Here is an 18,415-nt window from a genome sequence, read left to right as displayed (position 1 = left end):
TTTCAACTTAAGTTGAAAGTTAAGACGTTGAAATAATTTTTATAATTTTGACAGCTCTCGGAAGCCACGCCCAGATTGCGATTCCTATCATTGGATTGGCCAGACTGCCGGACACTGAGGTCCGTATTGGCTGCTTTTCTTTCACAAGGTTCCCAAAGAACTCAGAGTTGGAATATTGGGTTACAGTGTGGCAAAATGGCGACTGTCATTCAGAATCCGTTGAAAGCGTAAGTAATTATAAACATGATTTTCGCTAGTTTTCAAAAATGTGCTGTATTATGCATGGTTTAGAGCGTGGGTGCAAATCGAGTCTCGAAATAGGGCTGTATGGATCGTGCATTTTATATTTCAAGGAATTCTGTCCCTAACGAATAACTGTTTAATCCATGTAACGTTGGTTTGTCTTTGTGTGGGTGTGAAATGTATACAAATGTAAATACATTAGAAGCGTTGTGTTTGGATGTTCATATTGCTAATATGCAATATGTGTGTCTCAGCATTCAGCCTCCGATGGTAAGTGTTAGTGCAGCATTATTTCGGATGCAATGCTTTGGGAGTGTAACGTTAACGTTACACACTCCGTTGACTTCTTTGCAGGACACATAAATAAATACATAGATAAAGCCATGGCCATATATATAATCTGTCGGGATGTGTTGTCCTGTGACCACACCAAACAACCAATTACCTAAAATAATAATTTAAAGGTTCAGAGATAGTGAAGTAAATTAATGATATGCATCGATTCCACTGTCGTCTTAAAAATACATATAAGAATGCATCGAATAATTTCTCCGTTGTGTCCTATGGAGAACTGACAGAGGCTGTCACATACACATTGAGAATTGGAAAGTGGCAAATTGCAGAAGCAGGACAAGTAACATTTTAAATGTTTATTTTTCATAAATATTAATTAGATACGTTTCTCTAACTTACAGCTTTAAATTGTATCCATTCCTTTCGTTTTTGTGCTCCCGCATGATAGTGAACATGACATCGGACGTTGCTTAATATACATTGATACTTGCTTTGTTCCTGGTGAATAAACGCCGTTTTATTTGTGATGATATAGTATAGTATTATAAAAACAGGCGAACGGTCATGATAAGTGAATAACAATTGAATTTCTGTCCTGTTCTCTGTTGTTTGTCTGTTGAAGTGCACGTGACAGAAGTCCAGGTTCTATTGCATTACATTTATAAGTGCTTTAAGAAGAGGTCAGAAGAGAGAGGTTCCCCTTATTACTGGAATTTGTCAATACCTTTTGGTTAAGACTGAGTAGCCCCGGTGTGGAACTTTGTAGGAATTGTTTTTAAGTATTCGATGGAGGAATAATTTATTTACTTATAGTGTGATGTCGATCTCGACATTAATAAAGCAAATACATGCCACCCTTTGAATTTCACATATGCATCTATCGTAAGCTATTCTAACATTGCACAGTGAGGGGAATATTTGTAGTTCTGCAGGTATTTAAAATAAAGAAAATACTTAAGCTGTATATGTTAATATGTTATATATATATATATATATATATATATATAACATGCATTATATGTGTGAGTATAGCGTGAATGTATTACATGAGTAACTACATTTTTTACAAAATATTTATTTTCTTTGGTCAAGTCTTATCTTGCAAAGGAAAGAGCTAGGATTGCATCTGTAACCTCCTCAGAAAGAAAAGGTTGCATTACACCCTTGAATTCATTGCAGCCTAAATCATAGTTACTTTAGTGATTAATCTCCATTAAAACTCAAGCTGATTTATCGATGTAAGTGTGTGTACTGAGGGGGATCTCTAAATGCGATGGTGGAGCAGATTAGCAGTATCCCAGGATCCCTCAGTCCCCATCTGTTCCGATGACTAGCCGAAGAGATGTCAGTGGGCAAGAGACGGAGCCCCATCTGCTCCAGATCAGGGACATAAAACTCCCCTCCCATCCCACCGAAAAGACATCAGGGGGTCACCGGGAGCAGGAAAAGGAGCCAAACACACCTGTCTGAGCACACTTTCATGTTTTTTCCCTCTCCCCAGTGCTATTATTCTAAATACTTTGCTACAAAACCGAAAGCATTTTCTTTTATTGTGTTATGGAGGAATCTGTAAATGTTGGATTTGGTTAACACAGACTGTTGCTGGTGTAATTTGACTGTTTTGGCTATGCTGTTTTGTCTTCCTCTGTAAATCTCATTATGTTGCCCAGGCAAATAATGTGTTTCTTGTCTGGTTGCTTTTTGTTGTGAATGAGATTACTTCCCACCGCCGTTAAATACAAGTGTTGTTTTCTACCAAGGAGCAGTCATATATACTGTGTTCAACAGCATTTAGTCAATTTATTTATTCGTTTCTGGAAGCGGGGTCAGGAGGTTTGCGTTTGTTTTGTCTCGTATAAATTGAGGGGGCATCGAGGGGGGGATATGTGGGGTTTAGGTTAATGCGCTTGCAGTAGCCTGCTCCCCTCCCCCCATCTTCGCTGTCTGGATGCATTTCGCTTTCCTATTACAACTGCACTATAAACACCGTTGAGCCCGAGGTCTTTGTGTGTCCAGGAACAGGGGTTTGTTCTGGGATAGACTCCACTACTCTAGACCCTTTTCCTGTTTTTGTATATGCCATACATGTTTAAACTCAGCTGAAATAATATAGCTTACAAAAGAAAGAAAAAACTGAAAGCAAAGCATATTTTACATGCCTCTCTTCATTCCATTCCATAATCCATTTGCAAACAGTTTAGACCTCTACATCACATTTTTCCTTTTCTTTTTTTAATACAAAGACAAAATATTTGCTAACAAGGCCGACAACTGCATACTTCAGGACTTCCTCAAGCTCTCCTGGCCTCTCTCTCTTGCTCAAGGCCCTTTCTTTATTCACCGCTGAGGGGTTTCTCTCAGAATGTGAGTGATATCATGAAAGCACAGCGGTCTGATGGGGCACCTATGTTTAGCTTCCTCACAGCCTAGATCTGCTTCAAACTCTTCAAGACTGACTAAAGAGGTTCACAGCAAAGCTGAATTAGGCATTGCATTTCCATTACAGTCGTACATCTTTTCACAAGGCTCATAATAAATCGTGACTCTGATGGTGAATAACCATCAGAAAAGGAATCTTGTAAATACTTACACTAGTCTGTGGGTGAGTAAAAGCTTCAAGTTTGTTTGACTGATTTGCATTGTGAATAGGGATAGGAGTTTATTAGGAAACTGAAAACGAATATGATACGCTACGATAAGTTTAGGGTCAATACAATTAAGAAATAATAATAATAAATGTATTCAGTTGGGATGCATTGAACTGATCAAAAGTGACAGTAATGATTTTTACACTGTTACAAATTAGTATTTGTGACACTAAAGTCTAAAGTAATGAGTGCTGAAAATTCAATTACAATCGAAGGAATACGTTCAGATATTAAAATAGAGAACCATTGTTGTAAATTATAATTACATTTCACAATATTATCATTCTGTTGTTTTGATCAATGCAGCATAAGAGGCTTTATTTAAAAATATTACAAAATCTTACCAACTAAACTTCTGAACAGTATATATTTCCAATATTAAAGGGGTAGTTCACCGAAAAATGAAAATTTCTGTCATTAAGTACTCACTCTCTCACATCATTCCAAAACTTTTACGGAGAAGAATTGTTAAATAAAGTTGTTATTTTTGTTTTGTTTGCACACAAAAAGTATTCTCTTAGCTACATAATATTATGGTTAAACCACTCATGTCATATGGACTATTTTAAGGATACCCTTTTCAGCAAAAATTTCCAACAGTAACTTTGCTGTCAATGTAAGGTGAGAAAGCTCTCGGATTTCATCAAAAATATCTTAATTTGAAAGGTTTTGTGAGTTTAGAAAGACATGGTCCCAATATATTTAATGTAGTGCTAAAAATGACAGTAAAAATAGTTTAGGTATGTTTTATATGCCATTAGACAAAAATGAAACCTGCAATTAATGATTAATAGTAATTGAAGCTAAATTCTGTTGTGGAGGTTCAATGCTTTTTGGTATGGCAAACGTAGCCCCAGTAATTAATGGCCAATTGGATTAACAGGCATGTAATGAGTGAATGTGCTGCACTCAGTGCCCTGGGTGTTCAGAGAGAAAGAGAGAGAGTTTTCAGCCTCTTCATCTCCCCATTGACACACAGAAAGGAGCCTGACTGTGATGGATAACTCTGTCTTTTCTCACTATACACTGTGGAGGGCAAATCCCTATTCATATAAGCACCTTCCTATCCTCCTAAAATACCCATACCATCACTTAAAATGCTTATTCTGTTTTGAGAGGGGGTTTACTTTAAAGTTAGAGGTTTTGAAGAGGTTTAGAGGTGATGTAGCAAACAGATCATCACAGAAAGCCCCGCCCCCAAATTAGCACCATTGGTTGATTCAAGTGTTGCTGTGTTTAGCATAAAAAATGGTGCACTTCATCTGGAAATTTGGATCTATAATGGAGCATTTGTAGTGAGATTTGTGAATGAGTAGGTGATTTGAACAAGAAAGCCATATGATTAAAATAAAGTCTGATCCAGCATTTCAGTGAAAGCAGATCTGGTTAATTCTCACTGATGAAAAGCTTCCTTAGGAAGTGCTTCGAGACAAGACGTCTCTGTGCTGGTCTGTGCTAACTAATGAAAGCTTAATCACATTTGGAGAGCCGGTGTACAAAGCACGTGTCTAATTGAAATGCAGTGCCGATTATCACGACTGTATGCATATGTATTTGAAAACGAACAACAATTTTCAGAGCAACGCCTACCTAAGCCAATGATTATTCATGGACACCTGTCCTTAGAGAGACCATTCGGATTGAATCAAACTAAAGGGGTCATTTGAATATGAAAGACATCGTCTACATCCTTAAGAAGTGTGGCTATGTTCTTTTGAGACACAAAGGAGACACCCCTGTTGTTCAAGTAATATGAATATAGACGCACTGGCTGAGTAAAGGGGCCTTCAGCCTCTGAGTTACACAGCTCTGCTCTGCTGAATAAAGAAAAGGTATTCATTTCCTAAGAACAGTCCAGGCACAAAGCACATGGCTCAGTGCAGAAGGTTCATTTACAGTTTTCATCGAGGCTGAAACAGGCTGATAGAAAAACGCTTGTTTACAAATGCGTTTGAATAGGATGTGTGAAGACTGAATAAATGTTTAGTCTGCAGCTAATTTTCTTTGCTCTACCTCTCAGTGAGAACATATTGTCTGCTGCTTTTCGGTCTGTATTTTCTCTATTTATTCCTGTGTATTCTTCTGAATTTATCTAGCCTTCTTGAAGCTCAAAGAATAAAGCCTCTGTAAAGAACCAAATACTCTGCCAAATAGATGTAAATATATATTAATCTTCCAAATCAGATATTGGGACTCTAACAACCATTTACTCTCAAGAAACATTATTATTAATCATTTATATCATGTAAATATATAGTAACAACAATCTTAATATGAAAATAATAATGTATATAACACAACCAGAAATCCGATAATAGTTACCATTATTATTAAAAGAAATAAGATATTGCTTTTATTGTTCAGTATAAGTTTTTATTATTATTGTGTCAAATGCAAAAACCAAGTTATAAAGTGAGTTTTTTTTAAATAATAATAATAATGAATGCTAATTTTGTAACAATGATTTATTTAAATATTAAATATTTTTTGAGCATAAATATATAGAATTAAAATTATGCAATAACAAGAACAAATGATTAATTATTATACTGGTAATTATGAAAATGAAGATAATCATATTTTAATTGTTGCAGAATTAAGGATTATTATTTGTTATTTTATCAAAATGCAAAAATAATAAAACATTTCTCTTTTTGTGTATTGAACACTTAATATTTAATAATATTTTAGAATGAATAAGCAATTAAAAAATGAGTTTCTTTCTTCTTTTTATTCTGTTGTATTTGTTTGTTTGGTGATTTCATTTATTTGATCCACCTCTTTATCAATTAACAACATAATCTGAGCAAAATTAAGGTCTAGGCTTTTTCCATTCATTGTAGATATTTTGCACTGGTCTACATATCTTTAAAACCTCTCAGCTTACAGAAGAGTTGAAACCCAGAATGCCTTGTTATGACACCTAGCTGAATGTTTACCCTAAAACATTCCAGTGTTGCACCGTCCCACAATTTTGGTGAGCTCACAAAGACTGTGAGAAGTCCAGCTTTAACCTTTTCCCTTTCAAAGTTAAAGGATTTTACTTAACCAAATTCACATTTCGTTTCCACACAACTGTAAAACATGCAACATCTATAGTCGCTTCATGCTCTTGAGGTTGTGAAAATGAAATAATGTGACAGATTTAATAAACATCCCTTCTATTTGCTTTAGTCCATAACTAATGGACATTAAAAGAGTAAAGATCTCAACGACCTTCAAGAGGTTCTCTTCATCCATGCTTCCGGGGAAATGGCAGAGAGAATACGTGTCTTCCAACACACCAGTCTAACTGTTTACATAACTGCTCCACTCTGTTGACCAGAGTCCTTGCCTCGAGTGTAATACAGGAGGCCGTGGACACACCGTATGTTTATAGTAGAGGTTTTGTATGGGGGAGGCTGTATGAAGCGTGGTGTCCACACACAAGCTCTCTACTTAAGATGGTGCTGATAGACACCGTCATCATCAGCCGCTCATTGGTAAGCACTTGTCATCTCTAGGGGCTGTTATGGTTTTGTTTAAGGTGCTGAAAAGTAGTTATAGATCGGCTCGGAGAGGAAACTTGAGCTGAGAGCCATCATGGCCGTTTAGTCCAGTGGAGCATGTTGATGATTATGGTGATAGCTGCTTTCCTACAGGTCGTGGACGCTTTAATGCGGGCCTCTGTCACTGTGACTTACATAATGAGTCCTGCAGCCTCTAGCTGATAGCACAGCCGTTTCGTTTCAGGGAAATAATGCTCACAGGAAGCCCAGGAAAAAGGGTGTAGTGGAATATAGTGAAAGGTGGGGGAAGGAAGAAATGGAGATGTAATCAGGAGGTTTTCGAGATGAATGAGGAAAAGAATCAAGAACTCATTTGCTGATCTGGGAGATGGTTTTTTTTTCTTCATTTTTTCAGAATGGTAACAGTTTTATTTTAATGGAAATGGTTCTAAATAATAACTGGTTCTCAATTCTCAAAGCTACTTTTGGGAGTTGGATAGGCTATCAATATCAAATGTTAGTTGTCTCATTTCTCTTTCTCAGGCCTTTGCTTTTCATACCTGCCTGTTCTTTTTCTCTCCTGCTCCCTTTAAACACTGAGGCTCTTTGTGTCACTATACTGGGTTGGAATACTCCTCTTTGTCCAGCCCAGCATTCCTCACATATCTTCTATTCCAGAGAAGAGTGATCTAAACGAAACAGGAGGCAGTTATGGGAAGAGAAGCCATGCAGGCTGGCTCAGGTCCAGTGTCTCCTCTGTCTTTCTGTTTGGAAGTTAGTAGTGACAACTCTGTGCCTTTTGACTACCTAGAGAATGAAATGGATATTACTGTGGGAAAGTGAATTGTGAAAAGAAAGCATGACCAATAGGCTCAACAGCACAAAAAACTTGAAGCTTTATTGATCTGCAGTGGTGTTATTAGCCAAAGGATATAGCCCTATCTTTTCCAAAGCAGGGTGTTTAAAACTTAATACCGTTGACTGACTAACATATAGAAGTTCAGCCTGCAGTGAGGTATTTGGATACCATTAATTACCAGTTGAAGGTCCACACTAGTATGGGCTGGCATAGTTGATGCTAAAACCAGGTTTCCTCACCAAATGTGTCTTCCTCAGGCTCGGGGACCAGTTCTACAGGGAGGCCATTGAGCACTGTCGCAGCTACAATGCCCGCTTGTGTGCGGAGCGCAGCGTACGCATGCCCTTCCTGGACTCTCAGACGGGAGTAGCTCAGAACAACTGTTACATCTGGATGGAGAAGCGGCACCGGGGGCCAGGTAGCACATTGTGCATTTATCTTTCAAATAACATTATTGTTAAAAAGGTTCGGAATAAAAAGTTGAACAAAAAAACGAACTTACCTTCATGTTGTTACAAAATTGTTTGCTGTTATTATTTTTGGGCAATATTATATATATATTTTTACTCGTGATTAATCGCATTATTGTATGCGATTAATTGCATTGTTATGCACACAACTAATAATGCATTAAAAAGTAGTGTACTGTGCACTTTTTTCATTTAAAAGTACTGCTATATGAACAAAAGTGCAAAAAATTTTGGTCTGCAAACACTTTAAACAAATAAGGTGCTTTTTTACAGCAGTATTCCTTTTACAAAGTAGCAGTTCAAATATTTATTGTAAATCTTAACTTATATCATGAAATTAAATATAAAACAAGCTATTTGTCACCACTAGGATTAAAGTTAAAAGTTTCTATAGAAAATATTTTATAGTTTGTTCAGTCCAGTCCAGAGTCTCGATCATAACTTTATAACAGGCATCTTCCTATTAGAGACCTGCATGACAACATTTTGATGGGTCGTTAGAGACTCGTGTGTGCGGAAAATTAGGGTGTGCTCATACTAGGAAATCTTAACCCCCAAAGCCTGGTTTGTTTAGCAGTCCCTGGCTCAGTTGAAAGAGGTGGGCCAGAGCGTGGTTCAGTTATATATAGATCATTGAGTGTGAGCGCGAACCGCGCTGGAGAGCAGATCTTCTGATGTGTGCTGCATGATTGTGTGAATATTTCTGAGCGGCAAAAGCAGTAGATGTGTACAGCAATATATTGTGAGAGGGACGTGTGTTACCGTGACCCATACACCTCAAAATAATAAACCACAAAGTTTACAAAATGATTCGCTCCACTGTGTTGAGCGAGAGTGCTTCGCTGTCTTCACGCGCTGTCAGAAACATCTTATTTCCAACTTATAAATTCATGATTACTAGCTTGTTCTTTTCTGTAACAAATAACTTTTCGTTTGACTTTCATAATAAAAAAAAAAAAAAAAAAAACGACATTAACACAGGATAAAATAATTATCGGCATTAATCAATTAATGTGTTAACGCGATAATAACGTGTTAACTTGCTTTGCCCTAATTATATTATATTATATTATATTATATTATATTATATTATATTATATTATATTATATTATATTATATTATATTATATTATATTATATTATATGAATAGCAAAATGCATACAAGTCTTATATAAAAATCTAATAATATTCTATAACAAAACACATACAAGGCTCATATATAAATATAATAATAATATTATTATACGACTCGTTTATTAAAACGATAAATAAATAAGTAGCCCACCATACAGTTACTTTATGTGTGGAACTGACTGAAAGTTAAACTTGAAATCCGTGTAAGTGAATGAATCACTCTTTTCAACAAAGTGAGTGTTTAACAAGACTTGATTTGTTTATGGATTCAGTGACTGATCTGGTCACGGTGGTTTTTTAGTTAACAATTAAGTGAATGGTAGGATTATCACTGAATGAAGTAATACATAATTTCAGCCTGTTTCTGTTTAGAACTATTGAATGGTAAAATTGCAATTTCATGTATTTTTTGTTGTTGTTTGTTTTGGCATGATTTTTTTATTTTAATTTTTTTCTGTTCTTGGAGCTTAACAGCCAGTCAGTCATATGAGATTGGGATGACACGACAGTGAGTAAAATAATTTTTGGGTGAACTCTCCTTTTAATGATGAGGTGCTGTGTGCTAATATATATCAGCAATATTTTACTTATATTATGTGTTCATGTGCATTAAATGAACTACAAATTGGATGAAGGGGTTTGTATGTGGGTGTCATCTCAAGACACAGTCATCTAACAAAATTTAAAATTGGTAAACAGCATCATGTCCAGTCATTGTACAGTTTTTCTTTTCTCACCACAGGCATTTGGATAAGTTAGACTTTGGCAGTGTACACTTCGATTTTAAAATCCACTCAAAATGCAGCTTGATTTAACAATAAAGACTGATGAATTTCATTTTAAAGCACAGAGACTGCAATTAGATTAAAGGTTGTTGTGTGTTTATACAGCGTACTAGTGTTTAGGAAGTTTGTAGCATGTTAAACAATGTATTGCTCTATTCAATGTAATGGGACAGAAGTATGTCTCTAGTCTTTCCACAGCATTCCTTTCCTTATTATCTTACCAAAACAGCCGATATCTAGATATACAGCTGCCAAAGGGAACAATATGCCTGCCGAAAACCGGACACAAATAGAGTCAGTGCCTCACAGCTAAAAGCTCCATAGACACACCCTACACTTTGTGGTAGACCAGTGTTTATTGGATGTTATTTTATTCTGGGGTTTTCTTTCTCTCAATTCCTCTATTTCACCATTAAGAGACTGAATAAATAAGACCATGTAGCTCACAGATCTATGTAACTGCACAGAAAATAATGTTACAGGTCAATCAGAGAGAGAAGGACCCTGTGAAAACCCCTGATGCCAGCGTTTCATTTAAGATGTTTTATTCAAGCTCTTGTGTCTAAAGCTCTGTCCAGATAAGACTAGTTTTCTGTTTCTCAGAATGATGCCTGCAAGTGAACACTACATTTACATACATCAGTTTGGGATCAGAGTAAGATTATTGTTTTGATTCAGCAAAGGTGCATAAAATTAATCAAAAGTGACAGTGAAAACATTTATAATGTCACAAAACATTCCTATTACAAATAAATACTTTTCATTTGAACTTTCTATTCATCAAAGAACCAGAAAAAAAATATATATATTAAGCAGTACAACTGTTTTTAAGATTTTTTTTGTTGTTGTTGTTTGTTTTAAGGTTTATCTGGAGTAATGACTACTAAAATTAATATTTGTCTTCACCTAAATAAATTACATGTATTATTTTTAAAACAGTTCACAATATTCAGTTTTTAATATACATTTATCAAAAAAATCATTTTTTTTTTTTTTTTTTTTACTAAGAGCACTTGACATCTCATAACATTCACATCCAGACAATAAATTCTAATCCAAACTGGTATATGAAATAACACTTGTCCTCCATTATTAATTTCAACCTAAACATTGTACAAAAAATAATCCCTTCCAAATCGGGGTTAAATGAAGAATGTGTGAAAGAGCCAATTGAAAGCGTGCTACTGCTGTCTGATTGCAGGGTTGGCAGCAGGTCAGATGTACACTTACCCTGCACGTTGCTGGAGAAAGAAGAGGCGACTTCACCAGCCACTGGACCCCCAGCTTCGCCTTTGTGAACTTCGACTCGGTGAGATCATGGTTGCGGCTAATTGTGTGATTTCTCTCAAGCTTACATTTTGGTTTTGGATTCTTTCTTGCTGCTCTTTTCTCTCTCCATCATTGTTTCTTTGCTCTGAGGTCATTCAGAGGCTGTAGAACCGGCCCATCTGGGTCTCATTATCCTTCTCTGTGTCTGTGTGTGCCCTGACCGGGCCCCTTTAATCATTTGGCCATGCAGCATTAGAATGTAAGTCTTGGGGGCTGATGGGGGGCTACAGAAAGGCTTGAAGAACTCGATAAAGGCACATAAAGGCCCGTCTGTGTCAACAAGAAAGCCACTCTATTATTTTGTTAGCAGTCCCTGGAAATACAATAGCAGTAAAGCAATATAAGAACCCCTGACCTTCACTTGGAGCACAGCCAGCATGAGTGAATAAAACTAATTCAGGCCTTCTTTACTTCAAGTAAAGTGTGATTGCTTTCCAATAATGCAGATATTAGAAGAAGGATTTGAATGACAAAATAACTCCTACAAAGTGTCATGCAGAATCTGCAGTTAACCCCTCAAAAGCACCCCTCAAGTCACACGACTGCTCTCCTGAGCCATTCAGACATTTTGCATAAAGAATATTTAAGATGCATTATAGTCTACTCTTAGGGATAGTTCATGCACAAATGGTGGTTTTGTCATTATTTACTAAATTACTCTCTTTCTTCTGTGTCTTTCTTCTGAAATTTTGAAGAATATATTTTAATGTGTGATATTTCATGTTTTTGAAAGTCTTGTATGCTCACAGAGGCTATATGTATTTGCTACAGTTAAACATAGTAATATTGAAATGTTTTCTATTTTAATATAGTTTAAAATATAATTAGTTCCTGTTATGGCACAGTTTAATTTTCAGCAGTCATTACTCCAGTTTTCAGGCTCAATCCTTTTGAAATCATTCTTCTAACATGTGCCCAAAAAGCTTTTTAGGAGGATTTTCACTTTGAAAACAGTTAATATTCTTGTGGAAACCATGACAGATATTTTTCAGGATTCTTTGATGAGTAGAAAGTTAAAAAGAACAGCATTTATTTGAAATACAATATATTTTGTAACATTATAAATGTCTTTACTGACACGTTTGATCTATTTAATGCATCCTTACTGAGTAAAAGCATTGATTTCTTTCAAAGAAAAAAAAAAAGTATGACCCAAACCACAGTTATTGGGCTGGAGCTTTCAAGCTTAAAAAAATTATGTAAAAATAGCATAAAAGTAGTCTCTGCACTAAACGCAGTGTTGCACTGAAGAAAGTCAGTCAAAATGGGTTCGGAACAATGTGAATATAAGCAAATAATGACATCATTTTAATTTTTGAGTGAACTAGCCCTTTAAGTTATGTGTTTTCCAGAGTCCTGGATTTGTAATATTTACACTATAGCGAGGCATAATTCTGCTCTGTTACAGCAGGACATCGTTCCTACGCGTCCTGTCTGAAATGTGTTTGTGTTGTACATTTCTGGGTGCTCAGCCACTGTAAACAGGTTTGGTGTCCAATATCCCATCCAAGCCTGGTTCATAACGACAAGCAAGTAAATCTTCATATGCTGTCTTTTTCTCCACAGCAGATATGGCATGTAGGAACAGGCTCTAATTCAATCAACTGATTCAATCAGGCTATTTTGTCTGCTATATAATCACGCCACTGTGACAACACCAAATAGCTGCATCTCAGTAAACTGATATATTCATTATGCTCTACAGTTGCCATATTGTGAAACGGACTCCTCAGAGGAATCTTGCTAAATATTTAATTTAAAGCAGTACATTGTCTTTCCAGTCAGAGTTTGCCTTTTCGGTGCCAATGTCGTGATTTAATGGCATGCATAAATATTGCAATGCTGTATTATATTGCGATGATTAAGACCTTATGATTTGTGTCTGTAGACATCAACCTCTCTTAGCCTCTCGTTCATGATTGGCGGCTGGAAAACGGGGGGATGGGCGGCTGCAATCAGCCCCTGACTGGCAGTCTGTGCTATTTTCAGCTCATCTCCCGGGGGAAGAGTGTGTCTCGGCTCAATCAGACACAAAGAGAATAAAGACAAGGACAGAGATTCATAAAAACATTCTCAATAATGTACACACATATTGAGTTGGAGCATCTTAAAGCAAACACATGATATGGCCATCAGAAACCACAGCTTCTGGGAACACTTTAACTCCAGTGATGCAGATTATAGATCAGAAAACAATTCAAATATTATGACAGACCTAAGGGTGTGTTTCAGTCCACTTCTTAGTTTACCAATAAGTGCACTTGTCAGAGAGTCATCCATTTCTAAAGCTCTCCATTGTCAAAATGGTTTCACTGCACTGAAACGTTCACCCCCTACCCAGAATGCACAGTAACCAGTGAACATCAGATGTTCCTCATGTGCTGTAAAGACAAAGAAGACACAAAAAAAAATGTACAAAGGAATACATATATTTATTAGGCCAGCAATATATACAGTATCAATGTTACAAAAATTATATTTCAAATAAATAGTTATTTTGCATGTCCTATTCATGAAAGAATCTTAATAATAATAATAATTGTTCTGCTTAATATGTTTGATATTTTCTGAAGACTGATTTTCGAAAGACTGACGCAATGGCTGCTAAAACTTCTTTTAACTTTGCCATCATAAGAATAAATTACATTTTAAAATATACATTTTTAAATATATTGAAATAGAAAAAAGTTATTTTAAATTGTAAAAAGCTGTCCTCTTAAATATTGTGAATATGATAATTTTTGTATTATATATAAATATATAATTCTTCATAATGGCACGGTGCATTTAAACAGCTAACAACAAATGCATGATGCATATCCGCTGAATTTGTTTTTATTCATAAGAAAATTGCTTACTTCCATGTTACAAAATATGGATACAGCAATGTTGAAAATTTGAAATTCAGCTAAGTTTGATTGCATGATCTTGCTGTTATGTCATATGTAAATTAGATACAAATGTCCAAATGCTTAGTGTATCCAGGCCCTTGCTAGTGCTCGACAGTATTTTTATGATATACCAATTCACATCATAAATATATAGGGAGGGAAATGAGACATAGCTTTCTCTTGCCTTCTCCTCCATACACACACATCCTCCATTTTATCTTCAGCACCTGGAGCTTCTCACCTCTAATGATCCTTGAAAAGCTATCCACCCTATAAAAACATATTGGTGGCTGGTTTTTCCAAGAAATCTACCCAAACTAATAGTGGAAAACACACACAAAATCTGTCTGCCCGTGTGAAACCGATGCCTTCATGAAGTGCTTTCAGAAAACTGATTAAATGCACTCATTGTCTCTAGCTGATTGTACCTCTTATTTACAGTAGATATACAGGGGGGTCCATAATCTGGGAAAAGAATCTGGGGTTTTATTTAAACCTAAAAATAATAAGACATATAGAAACACAATGTAAAGTAATGTAATAAAGTGTAATTTTTGAACACATCTTTTCACAAAATATTATGTAAGTAATATAATTTGTCTCAGACTACCTCTTTCTTTTTTATGTTTAGAGGCTGAGCTGATGGCCAAGAGAGAAGCCCCAGCGACGGAGGCTACGGCCCTGGAGGCACTGTTACGAGGTGATGGGATCTTGGACAAGAGGAACAATAATGCCAAAGAGGAAGAGACACTACTGGAAATCCAGGTAACACATCCAGCTCCAGTTGGTTTGGACATTTCATTTACATTTACATTTAATCATTTAGCAGACACTTTTATCCAAAGCGACTTATAAATGAGAACAACAGAGAGAAACGATCAGACCAACAAGAGAACAACAACAGTATACAAGTGCCATGACAAGTCTCAGTTAGTCTAATACAGAACACATAGCCAGGTTGTTGTTTTTTTTTTTCCCTTTTTTAAAATATAATAATATGAAAGACAAGAAAAGGTAGGTGCTTGTATTAGTTGGTTAAGTGCTGGCGAAAAAGATGAGTCTTTAGATGTTTTATGAAAATGAGTAAAGACTCAGCTGTTCGAATTGAGATTTGGAGGTCATTCCACCAGCTGGGGACAGTCCAGGAAAAGGTCACTGAGAGTGATTTTCTTTGGGATGGCACCACAAGGCGTCATTCACTTGCAGAGCGCAAACTTCTGGAGGGCACATAAGATTTAACCAGTGAGTTTAGGTATGTTGGTGCCGTGCCAGTGGCCGTCTTGTAGGCAAGCATCAGTACCTTGAATTTGATGTGAGCGGCTACTGGTAGCCAGTGTAACCTGATGAGGAGAGGAGTAACGTGAGCTTTTTTGGGCTCATTGAAGACAAATTGAAGACATGCAAAATAATGTATTAAGAGTCAGTGTAGAACTCTACAATGTTTTGGTGAAATACATTTCATTCATTTGGTAAAATTGCTAATACTAATCATTAAATTGGCTGTTGTTAATGTGCATCGAAGACTGACAAGGAACAGAAGAAATAGTTGAATAAAGTAGTTATTTTTTTCTCTCTTTTACACACAAAATATATTTTAGTAGCTTGAAAATATCTTATTGATTTTGGAATGACTTGATGGTGTGCAATTAATGACAGAATTTAATTTTTGGGTGAACTATGCCTTTAATGCTTGATATTTCAGTTACTTTTGTTTGATAAATAATCATCTTGGTTTTGGTTGGAGTTGACATCTAATGTAAAAATATATAATAAAACTTGCACGGGGTAACCGTACTTCTCAAACTTCTAGCACCCTAGAAAGCTTCTTTACTAGCTGCATCACTCTATGGTTCAAAAATACTACTAAACCCAACAAAGATGCTTTGAAAAGTTTTAAAGCGATGGCACAGAGCATGCAATCTACCATCAATCAACAATATCCACCATTCACTGTCACAGTGACGCCCAATCCATCATCTGAGACCTCATCCACCCCAGCCGCAAGCTGTTTGCTTCCTACTGCATTATTAGGGCAAGGACCACTAGACTCGACAAAATACAAACAGCAGAATGCTTTCTGCACAATGCACTTCACATTACATTTTATTTTCACAATATCACTCAAGCAAGAGAGACGTTGTACCCAAATATCATATTCAAGAAAATGCACGACTGCGAGTATAATCTTGTTTTCATACAATAGTAGTTAATATTAAGTTAACTTACATTTTAAACCTAATTGTGCCAATTACATTAGCTGTTTATTCTTTTAAGCAAAGCCACAGGAGAAGCAACACACAGTCAGTGCTCTTTCATTCCTGAATGAATCGGTTGAATGAATAATTCAATGACCCACTTATAAAAACAATTCACTTTTAGTGTTTCTTATACTATGTTGCTACGAAATGCCAGCATTTTAAGGATGCCATTGACCATATATGGCAATACATTTCTCCACTCTCTCTATATGTAGACTATTGTCTTTTCTTGTGCAGTGCATTGATCTTAGTCATCTAATCTCTTACCCCAACTTTCTTCATTCTCTGCAGAGGGTGCTTGAGGCAGATGAAAATGGGGATGGTTTCCATGATGATGAAGACTTTGAAGTGGACACACCAAAGAGGAAGCATCGAAACAAAGGCAGGGTGAGTGATGAGCATGACTCATCAAAGTCTGTGGATGGTGTGAAGGAAAAAAGGCAAGTGAGTGCAAGAAAAAGAGACAACTTGAGATAGGGCAGACTGACACGGGAGAGGGGAATAAAACATGAAAAAAACCTTGTGTTGATCTCTCTGACTTATGGTGTGTGCAGAGACTAAGAAAAGATAACTGAGAAATTATCTAAACAAAAAGAAAGGGATTATATAATGTCTGTTATTTGTTGATCAGGGTCGAGGCTCTGGGCGCAGGCGAACAGAAGCAGTGGCCAACGACGATCAGGATAAACCCTACGTGTGTGACAGTAAGTGTCAATTTCATTGCTTTCATATGCAACCTTTGTGCCATAAAGTCTAAGTAACTTGAAATAGATATATCATTAGATATACATTTGAACTGCAGGGAAACAGAAAAAATATTTAGGAAAAAAAATAATTTGTAACCTAATTTGGCATTATTTATTTGTGTCCAGAAGTCTGAGGTGGCTTAGATAATTCAGTATTTTCATTTTACTTATATATATATATATATATATAAAAAAAATTATTAAAAAAGATCAAAATGTATTAGAAATATTTACAATTACACATTTCTGACATTCTTTAAATTTTTTCACTCAAAAAATATAATATTTTTAATTAAGTTATAAAAATGTTATATAAAAGTAGACAGAGACCGTAGAGGTCTCCGATTTTTGGACCCCACTGAATATTAGTATAAATTAGTAGGTTTATAATGGTAGTATTCATTTTTCATTCCATACTGCTATCAAATAAAATAACAAATGTTTATTGTCTTCGACCTCTGTTTTTATCATGGTATTTAAACTATTTTGAATATACTATTGTTGACTGTGCTACTTTGGGTCTTAAAAGATATCTTTCATTTTTTTCATATGGTACCTGTCTGTGTTTCTCATCTTGGCATGGTGGGCTGTTATAATATCAAAAGCATGTGACTACCCGAGGAGATACTAGAGCTTCTTTGGGTTCCAGAGGCCTCTTTGAATGTAACTTACTTCCTGTATTTTTTTCTGTCTCCTCTTTTGCTTTGTGTCTCCTCTGTTTCAGACAGATACAAACAAAAGCATAACTCAAAAACTGCTGACTCAGGTATTCAGCCATGTTGCCATCTTCCTCTTGCTCGGACATGTGGGCTATGCTAATGACAAGGCTAAACACTTAATGCTCATGTCGGGGAGGGATTATTAACATAAATAATCTGGTTCAGTATTTTCTCTGTAGCTGCTGCTAATATTTCACACTGCTTGGCCAAAGCTATCATGCATGGCTAACAACACTGCTGCTAAAATAGCAAAGCTTGAACAAGTAGCCTTTTCATTGACACATCTAGATTGCAGGTCCTGTTCTAGGTCAAATCTGCTGCCTTGCTGGAATGATTGACTCTGGATGTGCAGTTTGCTGAAAGTAAATGCATGTAGTTGCTTTCCTTTTCCATACTATATGTTCTGCTTTAATAATCCCAGTGTCCATCTATATGATTCAGCAGTCTTTACAAAATAACATTTGTTGCAGCGCTGCTGCATTGTTCATTCAACATATTGCAGAAATAGAGAACATCAATGTGGAGAAGATCTTGTTTACATTAAAACTGA

The 18,415-nt window shown here is 36.0% G+C and overlaps 1 protein-coding gene across 5 annotated transcripts in view; it reads left to right on the top strand.

The window, feature by feature from the left end:
- The first annotated feature begins 95 nt into the window (after positions 1-95).
- Positions 96-18,415, top strand: part of dpf3 (double PHD fingers 3) — a 36,460-nt gene continuing 18,140 nt past the window's right edge. For 2 of the 5 annotated variants that reach the window (XM_052587295.1, XM_052587297.1), the window contains exons 1-7: positions 96-227; positions 7,790-7,950; positions 11,124-11,231; positions 14,774-14,907; positions 16,692-16,787; positions 17,032-17,104; positions 17,871-17,912. In XM_052587295.1, the coding sequence (XP_052443255.1) occupies positions 196-227; positions 7,790-7,950; positions 11,124-11,231; positions 14,774-14,907; positions 16,692-16,787; positions 17,032-17,104; positions 17,871-17,912 (646 nt within the window). In that variant the 5' untranslated portion in view covers positions 96-195. Of the gene's footprint in view, positions 228-6,534; positions 6,668-7,789; positions 7,951-11,123; positions 11,232-14,773; positions 14,908-16,691; positions 16,788-17,031; positions 17,105-17,870; positions 17,913-18,415 lie in introns of those variants that run through there. The other 3 variants (XM_052587296.1, XM_052587299.1, XM_052587298.1) reach the window with 2 other exon arrangements.

The sequence above is a fragment of the Carassius gibelio genome, chromosome B20, assembly GCF_023724105.1.
Source record: "Carassius gibelio isolate Cgi1373 ecotype wild population from Czech Republic chromosome B20, carGib1.2-hapl.c, whole genome shotgun sequence".
Taxonomy (NCBI): domain Eukaryota; kingdom Metazoa; phylum Chordata; class Actinopteri; order Cypriniformes; family Cyprinidae; genus Carassius; species Carassius gibelio.
This window is presented reverse-complemented; position numbering and strand designations above follow the sequence as displayed.